This window comes from Lissotriton helveticus, chromosome 4_1, assembly GCF_964261635.1.
Source record: "Lissotriton helveticus chromosome 4_1, aLisHel1.1, whole genome shotgun sequence".
In the NCBI taxonomy this organism is placed as follows: Eukaryota; Metazoa; Chordata; class Amphibia; order Caudata; family Salamandridae; genus Lissotriton; species Lissotriton helveticus.
The window spans coordinates 63,697,823-63,721,144 of record NC_136063.1 but is presented as its reverse complement, the minus strand read 5'-3'; the positions used below and the strand labels follow the sequence as shown (position 1 = coordinate 63,721,144).

Here is a 23,322-nt window from a genome sequence, read left to right as displayed (position 1 = left end):
TCCTCACACACCCCTCCGCCCCGGCGGTTGGGCTCACCCCGGGGCCCTCCGCTGCCACCGCCGTTCCTCCGATGGTCTCTCCTCAGCACTACGTCATGGGGCCCAGCGCCGCAGCCTCATCGCGGTTGGGGGTCACAAGGGCATCCCATATCGTTCTCGGCCACCACTCCAGCGCTACTCCCCAATCTCGGAGCTGGGCGCCATTGTCCATGCCACTGGCCTCTGCGACAGCCCTCTCCCAACGGCGAGCAGGTCTCTCCGCTCCTCCCCCGCTCCGCTCCAATTCAGCAGATCCCGGCCACAGGATGTCGGCGTCCCCCCGCGGGGATCGTCAGGGGGTAGGTCGCAGGGGCTCTGCCTCAGCGGGGAAGGGTACGCCCGGTTCGTCAGGGCTTCCGTGTTCCCTGGGGCTCCGGCCGCTCTCAGCTACGGGGCGATGCTAAAGGTGCCGGCGCCATCTTGGGCTTCTCTTCGCGATCTCTGCCTTCCGTCGTTTCCCCCAGTCCTGGGGTCGCCGCGGGTCGCTATGTACAGGAGGGGGCGATCAGGTCCTCAGGCGGTTCCAGTCGGGGTATGGGTGTCCCGGGGATCTCCCTGCAACAGGATTAATAAGAGTTCGGCCGCGGAGCCGAGACGCTAGGCGACCTCCGCCATCGGCGCTCAAGCCACGCCCCCCATTTAAAGATTGTTAATGTGGAGGAAGGGACTCCTTCCTGTAAATAAACAATCTTCCCTGCAACGCAGGTGCAACGGTGCCTGCGTTGGCGCTAGGGTGTTAAATTTAGCGTCAGAGCAGGGGGAAACACAGGGCTGCACTTTATCTTTGTACACACGGTGCAGCCTAGCATTTCAGAGGTAGCTGAGCGTGGCACAAAGCCAAGGAGGCTAACGCCGCACTCCGCCACTTCCTAGTAAATATGCCCCTGAGTGCGAGTGAACTATGAGTAGCACTATAACAAAAATGAAACGTACGTCAGAAAGAGGCAATGGATAGATGAGGTGCACTGTTGGAGAGGGGTAGTGGGGGAATTCATGGAGAAGGAGGTTATGGGGGAGCAGAGCTCCAAAAAAGAATATTGTAGCAGCCGCCACCAGCTCTTGAGCTGGAACTCTTAACTCCCTCCACCCGAAGTTCACGTCTAGTTGGCTGCGCCCCTGCAAACTACCCCTCTATGGGGACTACCTTGCACATATCTCTCCAGCAAGTGCATGAACCAGCAGAGCTACCTTGCTGCAGTGGTTGGGTGTTACCCTCACTGGCTATGAATGGGGTCTATTTTCCATTTTCAGCCCTGGGTGGATGAGTCTTGCACCTGTGTCCTCCTCTTCTATAATAGTGCCCCCCCCCCCCCTAGCGCCCAGTGCACCCACCTGTTCTGTGCAGTAGGGTGCAGGATCGGACTCTGTGTTCAGGGGTCCCCTCTGTTCCCAGCCTGCTCCTAAAGCTGTCTGGTCTGTGGCCCCACAGCCCGCCCTCTCTTCAGCCTTAAACTTACCCGAAAGCCCCCGCCCCCAGCTCACACCCGTCAGAATGTCTCTACACTTCCTACAAAGCAGGTCATTCAAGGATATCCCAGGGTGTGGTGCCTGCGGCCGGTGTTGTGTAATCTCTGGTATCCCCGTTCGATCGTGTATCCTCTGCTCTTCGGCAGCTCTCGGATCGAAACTGAGCCCGGACAGGTTCAGACAGAAGCAGCCGATCACCGTTCAACAGGAGGCCAAACTCGGCCACACATCGCCTGCAACTTGTCCAACATTGCAGCGGGTCATAGAGACAGACAGAAAATAAATACAAAGAACTGAAAGTGATAAAAATAAGAATGACATTAATATACATTTTGAAAGTTAGGAAAATGCATGCAGAAGCATATGGAATCAGAACGAAATATACACGAGGAGCTTATTTAAAAGCCCCTTGCACCACTTTTGCGTCACTTTTCCCATGTTAAAAGTGACGCAAAAGTGGCGCACGGGGCTTGTAAATCTGCCCCGAGGGGAATAGACTGAACGAGAATAGAAACAACTTCAGGGGCGAAATTAAGGGTAAACCAATATCAAAACGTGCGAAAGATTAAACGGTGCAGGTAAAAAAAAAAGGCAATGAAAAAAGCAAGGTATTACATTGGGAAAATAAAGTGTTTTGATTTTTGTACAATGAATATGTTACAAGGTGTTATTGACAAAGAAATAGCTTGCATAGTAAGTGCAATAACAGTCTATGTTTGTTTAGATTCATACAGCCTGGTTGCCATTTTACCAGTCTGCCCTATATGTTTGTGGCTATGCTAATTAAAGAAGCATTGGCAAAAGCCAATAGGTTTCACCTATGAGAAATGTATTAGCTTTCTCATTGTTTTTTATTACATGGTTTTATACATGGCTCAAAATCATATTAACAAGCATTTGCAATGCATTAGGTCTCGCATTACTGAAAGTTTTATTTATTGAAAATTATAACATTTGCTCGTTTTTTTGTTGTTACAAATATCCCAGCAGTAGCAAATGTAATCAAATAAAATCCACGAAGCAAGAAAACGGTGCAGTGCCACAGGCTGTTACTAGGTGTCTTTGTAGAGTTGTAAAAAGACCTCTATTAGCCATATAAGGTACTGCGCCCTTACCTATGCTACTGCTGGCCTCATTTTAAACGCAAAATGCAATCAGTCTTTCATTGGTTTGAGTTAGTGCTAGTGGCATTGTAAATGGCAATGTCTTCTACCTATGTGTTACGGAGTGTATGTATGTGGGGTGTAAGGCAATTATGTGGGTTGTATTGGATTAGTTAGCTGTGTAATTGTGTGGTGTGGACTGGATTTGTGTTACAGAATTATGTGACATGGGGTATTGTGAAATTGTGTGGATAGTAATGATGTGGTATTGAGTGTACAGGAATCGTCAGGAGTGGGATTCTGTGTTATAGAGAATAATTATGTGGAATGGTATTTTGAGTTATAGAGTGGTAAGTAATAGAGTTTAATTATGTGGTGCGCTGTTGAATTTTGTGGCATGATGCGGAAGTTTGGTGGTGTGTTGTGTTGGTGAGTTGAATTATGTGGTGTGGATTGGAAATGTGTGAAGTTGAATTGTGTGGATAGGTTTGTGTTTTTGGTGATGAAAAAGAACAAATAGGCAGAAGCTAAGCGCAAGATCTGTGTGTTAAAAAAAAGAGTTAGAGGGATTGGCTGTTGTAAACGTAAATATTTTACCTGTGTGTAATGGATCGGAGTGGATATATGTGGTGTGTATGGAAATTATGTGGGTTGGATTGGAATTGTTAGTTGTGGCACTGTGAGGCATGGATTTGTGCACTGGAAAAATTTGGCATGGTTTGCAGTTGTATTATGTGGATAGTAATTTTGTAATTTTGACTATTGGAATTATGAGGAGGAAATTGTGTGGAATGGTAATTTGTGTTGTGGATTGTTATGTAGTGAAATTTAATTATGTGGTGTGCTGATTAATTTTTTATGATGTTGAATTCTGTGTTGTAAATGTAATATTGTGTTGTGTAGTAGAATTTTGTTGTGGAGTGGAATAATGAGATTTGGTGTTGAATTATGTGGTGTGGAATGTATTTGTGTGAGTTGAGTAGTGTGGTATGAAACAGTGTGAAGTTGAGTGAAAATATGTTGAATGGAGTTTTGTGGCATGGTGTGGAGTGTATTTTGGTGGGGTGTTGTTATGTGGCACAGAGTGTATTTATGTGGTATGTATTTATGTGGTATTGAGTAGCGTGGAATTGAATTATGTGGTTATGAGTGGTATTACGTGGATTGTAATTATGTTGTGTGGAATTGTGTGGCACTGCAATGTGTGGAGCAGCCCGCCGTGGCATTCGCACTGAGGGGCCCACCCAGGAGCAGGTTCCATGGAGGCATCATACAACCCTTTTGGCATGCGCACTGAGGGGCCCACCCAGGAGCTGCCCCTATGGAGGGGGTCATACAACCCGCCGTGGAATACACACTGAGGGGTCCACCCAGGAACAGACCCTAAGGAGGGGATCATATAATGTGCCAAGGAATATGAACTGAGGGGCCACCACAGGAAAAGCGAAGGAGCAGACCCTATGGATGGGTCATACAATACGCGGTGGCATATGCACTGAGAGGTATACACGGCAGCTGAGGAGGTGAGAAATAACTATAGAATTTCAACTGGGCCTTACAATGCACTTTGTTACTCTAATTTGTATACAACAGACAGTCGGATGTAGGGCCAGCATTAGTGCGGTGCGACCGGTGCAGCTGCACCTGGTACTGAGAAAATGAAATGGGTTTAAAAGCACCTGCTACAAAGTTCCTTTTCTGTCTAGCAGTTTTCAAGCAACAATAAAGATATAAAGATAACTCTGGTGATTACTGTTCACGCTGCAGATAGCGGAGTTTGAGCTTGTGGCAGTTTTGATTCATCTACGGTAGCGCAGAAATTTAATATGCCTGCTGCAAAGAACGTGCACCATGCACATCACAGAGCTGTATATTATGTGGATAGCTCAGTGGGTTACAGACTTTGTCACAGAGATCCTTTTGTGAATAGCTGTTATAACCTTAATATAGCACAGTGAGCTATGAACTGTCATCAAAGAGCTTTATGCAAACTGCATGGTATAAATTCTTATTAGTAAAGCCAACCCCAACCACTGTGCTCCGTTTTAAATTCTTAGTTTGTGCTTCCCCAGACCAAGCACTCTTAAAATATACCGCTAACTAGTATAGATGACATGTGACTCTTACACCTTGCAATCATCATCGTCTTCTGTAACATTTCCTATACATTGATTTACAAATGTATGATTCAATCGCTCTGTATAATGTATGTATGACATAAACAGCTCTGACACCACACTAGTATGAGTAGCGCTATAAAACAAATTGAATGCATGTGTGAGAGGCACTGTTGTGGGGTGGTCACGAGGGAATTAACCGCATGCGTGCGGGCGGAATTCCGCCCGTATGCTGAGTTTTTTCAAATCGCATGTTACGTGACGAGCTGGGCTCGTCATGAGCGTGCGAGGAGGCTACCTCATGACGAGCCCAGCTCGTCATGAGCGTGGAAGGGGTTAATGGAGAAAAGAGTCCCTGGGTGCCACAAGCCCTAAAGCTGACCTCCAACTACCCTCACTGCCCCAGGGGATGGGGTCCCTGGCGCTCACAATGGCTGGGAAAATAAACATTTTGCGTTCCCCTGGGCCCCCCTCCATTCCCCACCCGGCCCTAGGGGTGCGGGCAGTATGACAGTAATGTGGGCTTTAAAAAAATTAATTGCCAGAGCAAAAAAAACAACAACAAAAAAACGATTTTGGCCCTAGTCAAGGTCACTACAAGGCATAGGGGATTAGGGTATACCTACCGTACCCCTTCTTTCTTTTTTACACCTTTATTTAGGACTCTGGACTGAGTCCCGAGTGTTAAGATGGCTTCCACCACATCATTGTTGATGTGGTGGCAGTCAATCAGATCTCTCCAAGAGATATGTTGGGTACACGAATCCTCTGTGGCGTGATATATTCATTTTTTAGGCATTAATTGGTCAAAAAACTACTGAACACATTTACACCAAATCATAAAAAGCACTCTTTCTCGACTAAGATCTAGCTTTCTGCAAAATCTGGTGTATATCCGTTCAGCGGTTTGGGCTGTAGCTGTATCTAAAGTTCCTATGCAAAAATAAATGGGAAAAATTAGGTTTCGGGATCCCACCTTTTTCTCGGCCTCCTCTTGAAGGATCCCCCCAAAACTTCCCATGTGCCAAGAAATCAAACAGAAGCACTGTTTTGCAAAGTTTTGGGAAGATTTGTGAAACGACGCCAAAGTAAACAGAAATACAAAAAAAGGCATTTCCTATGGAAACACGATCCCAACTATAATGATCCATTGACTACACTGGGTTATCCACGCCGAGCTAGAAAGGGACAAAGTCTTTTTTCTAAAGCAAAGTCTTTAAGCATCGCATTAGCAGAGACAACCACGCCGAGCTGTAAAATGACAAAAACCTTTAAGCACAGTATTACAGCTTTGAATTGGTAAAATACCATCCAAGCCAACCTGGATTAAAAGCAACACCTGACACGTGTTTTGCTATCATTATTGCTCTTCAGAGACATCTAGCTTTGTCCAGAGTCAAGGGAACACCCAATGTAAGTCAAAATAATTTCAGGCTTAGAGTTGGCTTGGATAGTATTTCACCAATCCAAAACTGTAATACTGCGTTTGGAATGGAGTGGTAGACACAGCAAAAGACTTTGTCCCTTTCTAGCTCGGAGCAGATTCAGAGTGTTGCTGGGGTTGTAGGGTGCTCTATACAGGAGCTGCTCTTCACTTAAACTTGAAAACTACCCAGAGTTCCATGTTTCTTTTTTTATATATATATATCTGTGTGTGTATATATATATATATGTATTTATGCATGTGTCTATGTATGTCTACATATGTATATATAAAGTGGGTACTTCTAATGTATTGAATTGATTACGGCAATGCCATCCTCACCGGAATCCCCAAGGCCCATCTAGCTCCACTCAAATCTGTGCTCAACCGTGCAGCCATGCTCATCACCGACTGTAAACGGTTCAAACACATTTCCCCAGCCCTCAAAACTCTTAAATGGCTCCCCATCAAAGGCAGATCTGCCTACAAAACTGCATGCATCACACACACAGTCCTCCACCAACATGCTCCCCCATACCTCGCCAATAAACTCTGCAAAGCGGGCAGCACACGACCTCTGAGAAGCACTAACGTTCTCCTACTTGTACCACCCCTGCTGAAAACAGAAGTCCACACAATCCCGCTCTTTCTCCGGAAATGCCCTTTACATCTGGAATGCCCTCCCCAAAAACCCCTCCTACTCCAACTTTAAAAAAGGGATCACTGACATAACCTCGACAGACCGAATATCGACTGGACAAAATATCGATGACTAATTATCGACAACAAAATTATCGATTGACTATACTTAAACAACAAACATCAAAAATATCGATTCCACAATATCGACTACTAAAAACAACGACTACAACAATATCGACTCACAACATTATCGATTTCTAAAACATCGATTATTACATATTTATATAACAACAGTCAAAATATCGATTACAAAAATATAGATAGCAAATTTATCGATTTTTAAAAATATCGCCATTAATACATCCTAGAATAAATGACTTTATTATTTAATAATTCAGTCATACTAATCATAAAAAATCAGATATTGTTAATATAAATAGATAAAATATATTATATATTTTCATAACATTTACAACACACAATAAATACTAACATACATTTTATAATACATAAACAATGTTTCGACCCGCTACACATTTCTTACAGCTAATTATATATATTCCTCCACTTTACAAATATCAAGATAACATTACCTATAACATTACCTATACAAAATAAGGCCTTACACATTCAATAAACGTTAATTGGCGTCACCCATATAAGGAAAGCAATTAGCATAACAGAGAAAAAAATTCAAATGCACAAATAAAAACAGACTATCAATTTAAACAACCAATCCTATTTCTGAAACAATTAACCTAATACTATATAAACGAAATCATAGCAAACTAAAAACGCAGTATACATCTCCTAACTAAAGGAAGACGAAACTCTGCAGGATTTCAGAAAGAAAACTGATTGACTTCAACAGAAAGAGAGCTACACATATCTAAAGTAAGTACTACTACATTATTAGTCAGCGAAAATGTAACTCTCAAAGCTCACACCTATATTTAAAAGCAAAATACCTCAAATATATGTGTTTTTTTTTAGCACTCATCCTACAGACAAAAAGAAAAAACAGAAGACCTACACAACACCTGGACATCAAAATTTACATATAAATAAGTAAGTATATATTAGAAATGTAAATTGGACATTTAATAGATAGGTAACTAAATCGAAAGTAGCTAAAAACGTCTATCAAAATCTCATAAATATTAATAAAATTTTTCTACACATTTTCTCAACTGCCACAGGTACAAAAAGATATACACAGAAAATAACAGTTTGAAGAACATCAACAGCTGGAAATAACGACTTGAAATCATCAAAACATTTACAGGTAAAATAAAAATGTATGAAACTGTATAATGTGATTAGAACATTATTTTTTCTAAAAATATAATTACATTCTCTTTTAATTACCTCCTAGCACTACAATACAATCATGACTGAAGGAGCTAAATTCATTTATTCACAAAAAGGGAAAATGCTTCTTTGTTACATGGGATATGTCTACACTCAAGAGAAACAAAAAGATTTGAAAGTGTTTTGGAAGTGTACGAAATATTATGCCAACAAATGTTATGGTAGAGCTATAACTCAGGAAACTACTGTTACTTATACTAAAGAACATAATCACCCACCCAATGTAACAGAAATAGAGATTAGACAAATGCTAGATTCCCTTAAAGAAGCTAGTACTAGAACTGATGAACCAACAACTGCTATTCTGAAACACCATTTAAGTCTACTTCCCCAACATGCTTCTAGCCAATTACCATCTATTGAATCCCTTAAAAGAACAGTAGCTAGACAAAAAAGAGCAACATGCACTACTCCTCCCACACCAAAAACTTTAGAAGAAGTCCAAATTCCCCCTGAACTCTCTGTAACTCACAATAAAGAAAATGTTATACTCTATGACAACAAATCAAAAGATAAAAGAATTATAGTGTTTGCCACAGCAAACAACATTACTAAACTTACCCAATGCCAAACTTGGATGATGGACGGTACTTTTTCTGTATGCCCCAAACCTTTTTATCAATTATACACCATCCATGGTCATTTCCAAAATGCAAATATTCCATTCCTTTATGCCCTTCTACCAAACAAACAGCAAACTGCCTATCAAGAAATACTAACGGAAGTCAAGCAACATACTAACAACTATTTCCCACAAAAAATTATCATTGACTTTGAAAAAGCTATGATAAACAGCATCCTTAAAACATACCCACACACAGCAATACAAGGTTGCTATTACCACTTTAATCAATGTATCTGGCGACATCTTCAAAAATCAACCTTGAGTATCCAATACGCCACTGATAGCACATTTGCTTATCAAATTAAAAAACTCATCGCCCTAGCCTATGTTCCACTAACAGATGTAACTGAGCAATATAACTTATTAATAGACAGCCCCTACTATAAAAGAAACGAAGATAAACTAAGCCCTATGCTTGACTACTTCGAAGACACATGGGTAGGAAGGCTACACAGATCAGGCCATAGAAGACAACCCAAATACCAAATAGCTTGGTGGAATGTCTACCTTAGCACACTAAATAAGGAAGCAAAAACAAACAATGCAGTTGAAGGATGGCACAATGCCTTCCAAGCAACTACAGGCCGAGGAACGCCTACCCTTCACAAATTAATACAATCCTTACAAAAAGAACAAAGTTACCAGGAGCTCCGAATGGAGCAATCAGTAACTTTGATCGGACCTAAACTCACCAAAGAAACTAAAAAAATGTATAACACACTCCAAAGTCAAGTTACCCTCTATCCAACTAGCAAAGGACTAGAATATCTATCAATGATAGCAAAAACAATTCTTTAAAACATTACATAACTATACACGTTAAATTAAACATTTTTTTCCTAAAATCCTTCATTATAACATGTAACAATTTGCAATTAAATTATCAAATAGATAATATTAACATATATAAAATGTATTTAGATAATGTATTTACAAAATGTTACATACAACGTAAGTAAAGCAAAATTTAAAACAGTTTCCCCACCCATTAAATGTCCAGAAAATACTTACATTTCTGTTGCAGCTTCAAACGTAATCCAATTCCAAGCAATCCATAGGACACCATTCCAAAAAACCCATACAATCCATGGAAGCCCAAAAAAAAATGCAAAAATACAAGAAAATCCATAGCGACTCCTTTCCACTTCAGTAGACACGAGATACGATAGAAAACCCGAAAAACAGTAATGCAGAAAAATAAACGCTCCAGGAAAACTTAAAACCCCAAAAAATTGTGTGCAAAAATAAGAGTATATAATACTCGTTACACAGCTCTGATCAAAAAAGAAGGAAGTCCTCCAAAACAGCGAAACGCGACGATAACCTAGAAAAAATAAAATACATACCCACCCACACAAAAACACCCATACATATATAAAAACACATATTTATACATCAAACATATTATCTTAGTAACATTTAAACATATTACCTCACCTCACACACCTACAACAAAAACGCGGTAAAAATCTAATATCGTACACTCTACCTAACACCGAACACACAATCTTCTCTTAGTAACTCTACCTACATAAACCTAAACACAGCACACATACACTAACAATAAGTTCATTAACTTATAAAACACAATTAAAACAAACTTACCCTCTCTAACGCGAAGCAGCATCCAACCGCGATCTGTTGAAGCACCAAATAAGCCTAAATAACATTACGCGGTTAAAAAGTAGTCCCTGTGTATAGCTAAATGCTCTTTAATTTCTATATTCCAACACTTAAAAAAATACACAGAGTATTATATTAAGTGTAAATAATTATTTAAATTGTATAAAATTATTTCATAAATATTCATAACTTTGAATTAATTATTCAACTGTTATGTTATAGTTAAAAAAATATTTTATGATTTATAAATACATTTAGTAAATAATGTATATGTAAAAAAAAATTGCATATATAAGTTTGTTACAAAAAAATGTGTTATTAAAAATTGGAAATATTATTTAAAACATTATGTATGTATATAAAAAAAAATTGGGTGTTTATGTATGTAAAAATTAATATTATAAATATGTTCAATATTCATAATAATAATTTAAAAAAATATAACATGACTTGGTAAAAAACAAAAATGTTACTGTTACAAAATAAATGTACATATTTTTCAATGACAATATATTCAATGTGTATCTGAATACATTTTTTGTTATTAAATAAAAAGTACATATTACCAATTTGTTTCTGAAACTATTTAAATGTGAATATATGTAAAAAAAATAAAATTATGTTAATATCATTTATGTGTTAAAAACATGTATATGTACTTCATATATTTTTTAGGATAATAAAAACTGTATATTAAAAAATTGCAATATAAATAAAAAATTAATGTCTACTTACAAATTATTTTTTATATGTTAATAAACAGTTTTTCATTTATTGCATTTAACCCTGTGTATGTTTCCTTCTTTATTATTGTATATAAATATTAATTGCATATTAAATAATCTATTTAAAAATGCCTTATAAATTTTAATATTTATAAAAATGTATTAATATTTAAAGTACTACAATAACAATAATTGTGTTTAATGTATATTAATAGAAATATTATATATAAAATGTATTAAAAATTAACTAATTTAATAGACATTTAAATTTACCTTATTTGTACCCTGTACCCCTCTAACCTAAAACCCCAAACTGACCCAGAACCCTAAAAACACCCCTTTACCCACAAACAGAAAACTGACCCAGAACCCACAAAATACCCCTTTAGCCACAAACTCAAAACTGACCCTGAACCCTAAAATTACCCCTTTAACGACAAACTGAATACTGACTCAGACCCCTAAAAATACCCCTTTACCCACAAACTGAAAACTGACCCTGACCCCTAAAAATACCCCTTTACCCACAAACTGAAAACTGACCCTGACCCCTAAAAATACCCCTTTACCCAAAAACTGAAAACTGACCCTAACCCCAAAAAATACCCCTTTATCCACAAACTGAAAACTGACCCTGAAACCAAAAAATAGCCCTTTACCCAAATACTGAAAACTGACCCTGAACCCTAAAAATACCCCTTTACCCACTAACTGAAAACTGACCCTGACCCCTAAAAATACCCCTTTACCCACAAACAGAAAACTGACCCTGAAACATAAAAATACCCCTTTACCCAAAAACTGAAAACTGACCATGACCCCTAAAAATACCCCTTTACCCACAAACTAAAAACTGACCCTGACCCCTAAAAATACCCCTTTACCCAAAAACTGAAAACTGACCCTAACCCCTAAAAATACCCCTTTATCCACAAACTGAAAACTGACCCTGAAACCAAAAAATAGCCCTTTACCCAAATACTGAAAACTGACCCTGAACCCTACAAATACCCCTTTACCCACTAACTAAAAACTGACCCTGACCCCTAAAAATACTCCTTTACCCAGAAACACAAAACGGACCCTGAAACCTACAAATACCCCTTTACCACTAACTGAAAACTGACCCTGACCCCTAAAAATACCCCTTTACCCACAAACAGAAAACTGACCCTGAAACCTAAAAATACCCCTTTACCCACAAACTTAAAACTAACCCTGAACCCTAAAATTACCCCTTTACCAAAAAACTGAAAACTGACTCTGCACACAACATATACCCCTTAATACCCAAACAGAAAACTAACCCTGAACACTAAAACGACCTCTTTACCCAAATATATATATATATATATATAAGTATATATATAATTATATATATATATGTTATATATATCATTATATATCTAATTATATATATATTATATATATATATAATTATATATAATTATATAAGTATATATAATATAAATTTATTTTTATATATAATTATAATAATATTAATTATATATAATTATATATATATAATTAACATATTTTATTTAATTAACAATTATTTAATTATTAATACCAATTAATTAATTAACATATGTCATTACTTATAATAAAATTACTTCCCACCCTATACCCCTATTAACCCACAACCCACTACATAACATAAAAAAGTTAGATTTTACATTATAAACAATTATTCCATTTATTTAAATAAATTACCAATTAAATTATATATAATTAACATATTTAATTTAATTAACAATTATTTAATTATTAATACCAATTAATTAATTAACATATTAAATTACTTATAATTACATTACTTCCCACCCTATTCCCCTATAATCCCACAACCCGCTACATGACATAAATTATTAAAATAAGCATAATTATCAAATAAGCTATTAAATTAAAATATTTACCAATTAAATATTATATATTTATTTAAATAGTACTTTAACAATTAATTAAATATTACGGGTCGCGTTCTAGTTGTTGGACGCCTCCCGCCCTCCTCGCTTATTTAATTCCCCAGCACCAGTAGATCGGTGATTGCTACTAATCTACCCCTGAGGCGGAAAGCCGGGGGTTCATACTTCTAAACCGCGCTACTGACTGATTAATGTGAATGTTTGTTGTTATTAAGGACTGTATATATTTTAAACGGAATTTTTAAAAAATTGTAATTTTTAAAAATTATAATTGGTCATTACTTCAGCGCGAGACTCGCTTCGCGCTGAAGCTGATACAAACATTGCTAAGGCGCGGTGCAGCCGATTTGCGGGCTGACACCGGCTTTTCACACACTTAACGCGCCATCTTGCGCTGAGGAACGGGTCGCGTTCTAGTTGTTGGACGCCTCCCGTTCTCCTCAATACGCACGAGATCTGGGGATAAATACAATATGTCAACCCGTCCGCGCAGCGGGCGGGCGCAGCGGGCGCGCCGGCGGCGCGCCAAAGGCGCGCCAAAGGCAAGCCCGTCTGCGCCCGTCCGCGGCAGTTCGGGGCACAGGGCCAGAACCCCTGTCCATTCTACCCCGACTGCCATTAACAATATGACATACAGGAAGTATACCACTAAGGATTTGCTAGACTTGCGTCCCAATGTTAAAGACAGCTGTCGCCATAGTTTGTCAGTAGACTCTCCCACGAAGAATTGTGCGTCCTGTCACTTTACGATTATGGAGAGAAAAAATGGTGAGTCTAGAGGGAAGAGTATGAAAATGTCACTACTCAATTGTAGATCCCTCAAAAAACACAGACTAGAGATACATGATCTTGTGGTGGATGATGAGCTCGATGTGCTCTTTTTAACAGAGACGTGGCTTGACACAACCTCGACTCCAGAAACCTTGGAGGCGGTCCCGATAGGATACAGTTTGCTTAGAATTGACAGAGAAAAACAGATAGGAGGAGGATTGGCTATAATTCATAAGAGCGACCTACATTGCACTTTAGAGAAGACTACCTTACCGAACAGTGAGAGTGGGTTTTTCGCAATTAAAACTAGTTCCAAAAGCAATATTAATGGACTTTTATTATACAGGCCCCCTGGTAAGTCCTCTCAATTTGCTACCCAGCTGACAGAATTAATAACACAACATGCGCTCCGACATAAGAAATTTCTTATTTTAGGAGACCTTAATCTTCATTTTGAAGATCGCAAATGTAGGGAGGCACAGGCCGTGATCCAGGCTCTGAAACCATTATCTCTAACACTGCAATCTTCATCTCCTTCTCACCAACTTGGTCATCTTCTTGACCCGGTTTTCGCTAACTGGGAGGATCTTAAAATAAACACCCCGCTGCAAATCACATGGTCTGATCATTTTGTTATCCCCTTCGAAGTGGAAAATGCTCTACAGAAATGTAGTACGACCAATTCTAATGTGCCTAATTCTAGACCCTTAAAACGCAGAAACTGGAAGAACTTCACAGAGGAAAAGTTTAAATCTGCCCTGTGTAGAGAACCTCCTCCCGATAACGACACTCTGCTCAAGGCATGGGAGGACTATGAAAAATGGATATCCAAAGCTCTGGACACAGTAGCACCATGGACATCTAAACCCCCTGTCAGAAAGACTCAAACTGCTCCTTGGTTCTCCAAAGAACTTCAGGAAGCTAAGGCTAAATGTAAAAACATTGAACGCGGATGGAGAAAAAACTATGATCCAGAGGACAAGAAAAAATACAAAAAGGAATTAAAAATGTATCACAAACTTATAAGAGCAGCGAAAGGTGAGCATTTTAAAGAACGGATTGAATCCGCAAAAAACCCCACTAAGGAACTTTTTTCAATATATAAAGAGCTTACGGTGCCCTCCAGACTTGAGGCTCAAGACACATACTCTAATGAGTTATGTGATGAGATTGCGGATTTCTTTGAGAAAAAAGTAGAGCTAATACATGCCACTTTCACAGACAGCTCACACGACTCTCAATCGATAGTAAGAAATGCTCCCGTTACCAAGCTCCAGCTAACAAGTTTTTCAGTCCCTAAGAGATCAGACCTGCTTTCCATCATGAGAGGAATTCATTCTGGATCCCCTCGGGACGTAATCTCCCCCAACCGATGTACAGGAGCTTTTGATAGTATGATCGGGCAGATTGAACAGCTTATTGCTCTCTCTTTTCAGGAGTGCCATGTGCTGGAAGCTTGGAAAACCGCACAGGTTATACCCCTGAAGAAGAAAGCAAACATTCATATCTCCCAACTACAAAACCTCCGCCCTATTTCCCTCCTCCCTTTTTGCGGGAAAGTTGTAGAGAAGGTTGTAAATAAGCAACTCATGAATTTTATCGAAGAGAACTCCCGGCTTCACCCTACCCAGTCTGGATTCAGAGCAGGATATTCAACTGAATCCGCGGTCCTCTTTTCCATTGAACGCCTGAGACAACTGGTTGATGAGGGGCAGACAGCAGCGTTGGTACTTTTAGATCTTAGTGCAGCATTTGACACCGTGCTGCACTCAACGCTGCTGTCACGCCTCTCCGATATGGGAATAGAGGGTCCAGCTCTGGAGTGGATAAAATCCTTTTTGGAAAATAGGAATTTTCAGGTGCATTGCCCTCCTTACAAATCATCCCCTCGTAAGTTGAGGCATGGAGTTCCACAAGGCTCAAGTATGAGCCCCACGCTGTTCAATATTTATATGGAGCCTCTGGCACATATTGTGGAATCCTATGGTGTGGATATCGTCACATACGCTGACGATACCCAATTAATAATCCAACTCGCCAACAACCAGCCTGAGGAAGCCGCTAATTTTTCCAACTGTATGCGGGCGGTGGCAGGTTGGATGAATAGCAACTGCCTCCGCCTAAATGGCGATAAAACGGAGTTGCTGGTGGTCGGTAAGGCCTCCTCCACCTGGTCGCAGGACTGGTGGCCTACGGAATTGGGGCCAATCCCCCGTCCAGCAGAGGCTGTCATAAATTTGGGAATTATGATCGATGCTGAGCTTTCCTTTAAGCAACAAATTAATAAAACTACTGGAAAATGCTTCGGAATATTGAAAACTCTCCGTAAAGTTCTCGATCTGCTCCCCTTCGGTGCCAGGAAGAAACTTATCCATGCCCTGGTCACGCCACATTTGGATTATGGTAATGCCCTTCTTCTTGGCTTGAGCAAAAAAGGCATTCAACAGCTACAGGGTATCCAAAATGCCGCAGCCCGCTTGGTACTCAATCTCCCACGCAGGGCATCCGGTAAGACAGCTTTGCGTAAACTTCATTGGCTCCCCATTGTGGAGCGCATTAAATTTAAGGCACTTTGTATGGCCCATCGTATTGCCCAGGGAAAAGGCCCCAACTATCTGCAAAGACTCCTTACTATCCACCGCCCCACCCGAAATCTCAGATCCGCCGGAGTGATGTTATTCCAACTTCCCCGTGTTCACAAAACCAGAATGGGAGGTAGCTCCTTCCGTTTCTTGGCTTGCAAACACTGGAATAGCCTTCCCCTAAACCTTCGTATGGAGCCCTCCGAAACGAGATTTAGACAATATTTAAAAACTTATCTCTTCCCCAAATAAATAATACCCTTGTACTTTCTTTCTCATCTGGGAGTAGTAGCATTCCAGCGCGGGGACACACCGTCATAGGTGTAACCAAGCGCTTTAAAAATGGTTTTATTATTATTATTATATTTACATATTTAATTAATTAATACCAATTAATATATTTACATATTTAATTAATTAATACCAATTAATATATTTACATATTTAATTAATTATATTTAAAATACTTCCCACCCTATTCCCCTAAAAACCCACTACCCGCTCCTAGAAATTATTATAGTAATTTAAAAAAATGTTTTATTCATTAATTATTTTTAACATTAATTCTATATAAATCAATAAAAAACATTAATACATTTTAACAAAAAATGTTTTTATTAAACATTAAAACAGTGTACATTGAACTATTACATATTATATATATCCATATTAAGAGTCGATATCATGACAGTCGATATCATGACAGTCGATAACACAACTTTCGATATTTTTAAAATAATAAACAAATCGATATTTTTTACTAACGATATTACTTACTCGATATTTTTTATATCGATATTTTTTACATACATAACAGTCGATAAAAAATAAATCGATATTACTTACCTCGATATTAATGCCATCTCGATATTCTCTAGTCGATATTATGTCCATTCGAAATAAATGACTCGATATTAAGACTGTACACCTTAAAAAAGACCTCAAAATTCAACGCCTCAACAATTATTGAGCGCCTTTACCTGCGCCTTAAACTCCATCTGCCATATCTTATAGGTATTTAACTCTTTACTCTGACAATCTGTTTACATGATATGTAGGATCTCAAGCAGTTCTTTCTCTGTTTTACCTGCTGTTATTCCATGATGTTGTAATTTTGCTTTACTGTTACTAGCTCTGTCGTGTAAAGCGCTCTGATGTTTTGTTATTCCATGATGCTGTAATTTGTTTCTTACCGTAACAAGCTCTATCAAGTAAAGTGCTCTGATACCTCCGGGTACAGCCAGCGCTATATAAAACCTCTAAAATAAATAAAATTAAAATAAATAAAATAAAAAAATAAGGTGGGTACATCAAATGTATCTACTTATTTGGTGGTATTTGTAGCGCATACATACATCTAAATAGGCAGTGATAAAATATCCTGTCAAAGCGTCTGCTGATAGCTCAGCGTATAATGCGCCGTTCTTACCGTCTCATGTTTTTGCGTCGATAATTTTGTGGCTTGCGCTGTTGCAGGGTCTGTCCTAGTCTAGAGCTTGCTTTGTGTCAGCTCCGTCTGACTGTAAACACGACTGAAGCTAGCTCTGCCGTGACCCTCGATGTAAGCAGGCAGGCGATGACACCCCCAGGCAGGGCTTGGATGGCTTCCTAAATCAACAGCAAATTTCCTAATTCGTAAACAGGGATCTCTTTGTACCATGGTGCGCCTGGTACCGCAGATATGGCTGCTTTGCAAATTATTTCCAAAAGGCCGGAGAGGGGGAGCATTATCCCTGCCAGCCTTGGACAAAGATGCTTTATATTGGAGACTTTCATTTATTTGCAGCAATGTTGTTGTTAGGCTAGTGTGCTCCCCCTAAGTCAATATGCTCCATCGTCTAGCACATTCTTCGTTTACCCAGGTGTATAAATGATCTGTTAGATATTCAACATTTGATTCAATGCCTTTTAGACTCCCCATATGACTCTTGTTTCGATTATTGTTTTGGGCACTGGTTATTATTCCTGTATATGATTATTGTACGTACTCCCCTTATCTCTCTATGCTCCATCGCATAGCCCATTCCTACTCGTGCACTCAGGTTATATTGAGCTGTTATGTTTGTTCTAGTTGATTCAATGCCCATTAGATTTTCAACGTTAAACTAATGTTCTGATTAGTTACCTTTGCCTCAAATTGTAAAGCTCTCTGATATCCTTCGGGATCAAGATCGCGCTATATAAAACTTTATGAATAAATGCAGCAGAGTTCTGTCGTATCACTTCAGAAAATCTGTTTGAGTTTCATTGGATTTTCACCATTTGCCATTGCTTGAAAGGCCGGTCCATCAGAGCTGTGGCATTTTGTTGATGGTTACATTGTTCCATTCATATTCCAGTTGGGGTTTGATAATGGATTGAATTAGTCCTTTTTAAGTCTTGGCAACAAACAGCTGTACCTGTCTGTTGGCCAGACCTATTCTTTCCAATATACATACAATGGGCTTTGGGTCAGTCCATTGCTCATAATTGGGTGGCTTTGTTGTCTGTCTCACGTCCTTGCTCCTGATTGGATGTCTTCTTTCCTGTTCATGTCAGTCTCACAGACTGCTGGCCTGGTTTAAATTCTGGGACCTGTGTTTTCATTTCCTTTAGGCCCTGTAGTGAAGTGCTTGTGTTTTCTTGCTCTCTCCCCAGTGTGCTCTTTGCCGTTCCCCTTTCCTGGTCTCCCTCACTTTGCCTGTGGCACCCCCACTGCCTCCCCGGCTCGTTGGTTGCTTAACCCGTCCCTCCCCATGTTGGGCGTTTTTTTTAATATTACTCCCTGCTCCTTCCAGCTTTGCCCTCCCTTCCCAATAACTTTTAATTTGTTTTAAAGGTTTTTAATGCCCAACACACTATTGGTGGGTCTCAATTTTTAAATTTATTTTTGCTCATTTCAAGATGGCCACCATGCCTACACACTTGAGGTGGGCACATATAAATATTTTTTTACTTTTGCAGTTTTAAATAGCGTGAGCTTGGTACAAGGGCATTAGACTGCTTTAGAGAGCCAGATTACTTTACACACTTTTAGGCACTTGGAGATTAAGTCAATTGCCCAAAACTATAAGATGTTGATCAAGGCTGGGGTTCCAACCTGGTTCACCAGTTCCAAAGCTGGCAGCTGTAGCAATTGAATAGATTTGTATTATTTTCACAAATCCATTCAAGGGTGGCCGCCACGGTTGTGCTCAAAGCCACAGCCCCATCTTTGAATAGGTTTTTAAAAATAATTGAACCACCCTCAACCCCTGAGTTTATGAAGTATAAAGCGTTTATTAAATTATGTTTTAATTGCAACTAAAGTTTAATCCTGTGGTGGCTGGTTGGTGTTGGGAGTACCCTTTACTGCTGGATGGAGGCACATTATACCTTTTAAAGGAGTACATGGTTTCCCAGATTCTGGTTATGGGGGAATACCCTGTCTGTTCACATGGGTTCCATAGTCTGGTGGTATTTCTCAACTAAACATTATGCGTTTCTAGGTGCTACCCTGTAGACTGTTCGTTTACTTCAGTGTAGCCAAAGTTAAGGTAAAGGCGTGTTTCTGGTGATATTGTACGCTGGTTTCCTGTGCCAGGGTATTATTTCAGTCACCTCTCAGAGGCCATCACTGTCTTGTCTGTGACAGAGACTGGCCATTGTTCATCTTCTCACAGGTGTGCATCTGGCAGCTTACAATGTCAGTCTGCCCCACAGTGCCAAACACTTCTCTCAGTCTCTGTTGCTCTCTTGGTGCAAACTCACTGTTGGATGTGGCCCTCTAAGTAGGGTCACCCCAAACCTTTTACCTTCACCCACCTTTTTTCTGAGATTGTTTTGTTGGCATTAGCACTCTGTGCACTTTAGCACTGCTAACAATTGCTTAAGTGCTTGTGCTCCATCCCTCAAACATGGTAAAAGTGGCCTGCACCTGTTTGGCAAATTCAATTTACTTACAAATCCCTAGTACATGGTACTATGTGCACATAGGGAATGTAAATGAAATGCTACTGGTGGGTCTGCAGCACTTATTGTACTACCCACTAAAGTAGCACTTTAAAACATGTCTCAGTCTTGCCATGGAAGACTGTAGTTCAGTTTTAAACTTCCAATCCAACCTGGCAATGTAAACCTTTTCCAGGCTAAAACTTCCTATTTAAAACATGTCACCCCTTAGGTAGGCCCTAGACAGCCTACCTTAGGGGTAGGTTTTTAAATACTTGTATTTAAAAAGTAGGACATGTGTTTTACATGTCCTGGTAGTGAAAACCTCCTAAATTTGTTTCTCATCAGTCTAAGGCCTACCTTTCCCAAAGGATAACATTGGGTTATCTTATTGCATTTAACCTATGATTGGGAATAGGAAGAAATTATATGTTTGGTCTCAAATTAACTGTAATTTAAAAACCTCTTTAATCTAGGGTGGCCAACTGGCATGGGTGCAAATTCAGTATGGTGAGTGTAAAAATGCAAGACAGAGGTTCAAAATCCAGGACAAAAATACAGGACAGAAGGTCAAAATTCAGGACATCAGAGGAGGTCAGGCAATAGTATATAAGTAAGTAAATAGACAACCAACATAAGTACAAGTAAAAATTATTTATATTAGGTTTAGACAATTGTGTAGTTCAGTTTTTCGGTATACATGCAGCTTTGAGCAACTGTGCAGGTCTTTTTGTTGTATTTCGTAGGGATCATAATCTATTTATATAGTTACTACACTGGGTTGTCCAGTCTGATATTGAGTTTACAGTTCATAGTCCTGAGCAGGCATATTTGGTGGCAGAAGTGGTTGGTAAGATCTGCTTGGATGGACTTTGTTACTAGAATCTCTGATCTGAGTGGTATTGTGATATGTAAAGCAGCACACATGGAATGTAGCTAATTGGGACCTGCAGTGCTGAACCAGAGTGCAGTCCTCCGAGTGACCAGCTTTCTGTGTCAGATCGCTTCAGGTATTCCATGTCTGTTCAGCTGGTAATGACTGGTTGTGGCATAAGGACCCAAGCTGCCGACTTTGGAGCTAGTGGGATCCAGGTTTGAGTCTCGTCATAGGCGTCAACATCCTGTGATTCTGGACAAATCACTTCATCTCTCTATACCTACAATTCAGTGCCGTGAGACCCTCCTGGGTGATCTGCTGGCTTTACACATCCTTGATTCAGGGGCGGTACAGTATTGAGGGATGGATAACATCCATAGTGGACAGGTCTTGTGTGAGGGTAAGAGCATTAAGCAGGAAAAGGGAGTTGTTAACCAGTCTGCATGAGCTATAATTTGCTGCTGAGTGTTATGGTGTTATTATGGTCCAGAACAGTTAGATAGGAGTTCCCATTACAGTAATGACATATACATACACACATACAGAAAATCACTGTTTGTTTAGAAAATGCTATTTTTCATAGAATGGGGGAGAAATGAATCCAAGGTTCTACTCCAAAGCACATGTCTGGCAGGGATATATGACGTTACCACGCATTCTTTTACCACGCAGACCATTACCACGCATTTTTTACAACGCAGGACCCTTTACCACGAATACCTTTACAACGCAATACACTACAACGCAGGTACTATTACAACGCATACCATTACAACGTAAGTATAGGTAAGTAAATAATATGGTAAAATAATGTAATTATTAATTATATTTTTTTTAATTAATAAATTATTATTTTAATATTTAATATTTTAATTATTTATATTATGTATTTATTAATTTTTAAATATATATGTTAAAAATACCCCTGTACCCCAAAACCCAAACCCAGCCCTGAAACCTAAAAATACCCCTGAACCCCAAAACCCAAACCCAGCCCTGAAACCTAAAAATACCCCTGTATCCCAAAACCCAAACCCAACCCTGAAACTTAAAAATACCCCTGTACCCCAAAACCCAAACCCAGCCCTGAACCCTAAAAATACCCCTGTACCCCAAAAACTGAAAACTGACCCTGAACCCTAAAAATACCCCTTTACCCAAAAACTGAAAACTGACCCTGAACCCTAAAAATACCCCTTTACCCAAAACTGAAAACTGACCCTGAACGCTAAAAATACCCCTTTACCCAAAAACTGAAAACTGACCCTGAACCCTAAAAATACCCATTTACCCAAAACCCAAACCTAAAATATTTTAAATAAAATAATATACTTACCAATACTTACGTTGTAATGGTATGCGTTGTAAAGGTATCTGCGTTGTAAATACCTGCGTTGTAATGGTATGCGTGGTAAAGGGTCCTGCGTTGTAAAAGTTGCGTGGTAAAGGTAGGTCGTGGTAAAAGTTGCGTGGTAAAGGTTGCGTGGTAAAGGTTGTATACCGTCTGGCAGGTCACGGTGCGGCATGGAGGATTCTGGGATTAGAGCACATAGATCATGTTATGATGACATTTCTACTTGTGCTCTTTGTTTTCCATTAACTGTTGCTTATTGGTATATGTGGGTGTTCAACTGGTACTGAGGTGCAGCCTATGCCCAGACAGTGTTAACAAGTTTAAAAATGTCAAAATAATTGAGCAATAGTATTACTAAATTTGCTGCACTACGCCACATAATTTGCCTTTTGTTGCTGCATAATTTGCTCAAATCTGCCACATTATTATTAAATTTCATGGTTAAATACACAAAGATTAGGAAAAAGCTCACACAAACACAATTGGCACACTGTCACACTCCCTATTCTACACACTCTCCCCATCACATGCACCCTAATGGTACTAACTATATTCTGTCACATCACATACACCACCACACACCATCATACATACACCATTAGACACAGATAATGATATACTCCCATTAATCATACATCATAACACATTTTGACATATTAAACGAAAACACTCAGACACACATCTGGTCACACCAGTAACTTTAACATATGCTATCTTACCAAAATACAATCGCAAGATCACATTTTCCCCAACAAGCACATATTGCTGT

At 39.4% G+C, this 23,322-nt stretch overlaps 1 protein-coding gene across 2 annotated transcripts in view; it reads right to left on the bottom strand.

Moving 5' to 3' along the window:
• Positions 1 to 17,962, bottom strand: part of LOC144828319 (uncharacterized) — a 125,484-nt gene extending 107,522 nt beyond the window's left edge. The window contains exon 1 of one of the 2 annotated variants that reach the window (XM_078686409.1): positions 17,843 to 17,962. In XM_078686409.1, the coding sequence (XP_078542535.1) occupies positions 17,843 to 17,850 (8 nt within the window). In that variant the 5' untranslated portion in view covers positions 17,851 to 17,962. Of the gene's footprint in view, positions 1 to 17,606; positions 17,636 to 17,842 lie in introns of those variants that run through there. The other variant, XM_078686410.1, reaches the window with a different exon arrangement.
• Positions 17,963 to 23,322: the final 5,360 nt, after the last annotated feature.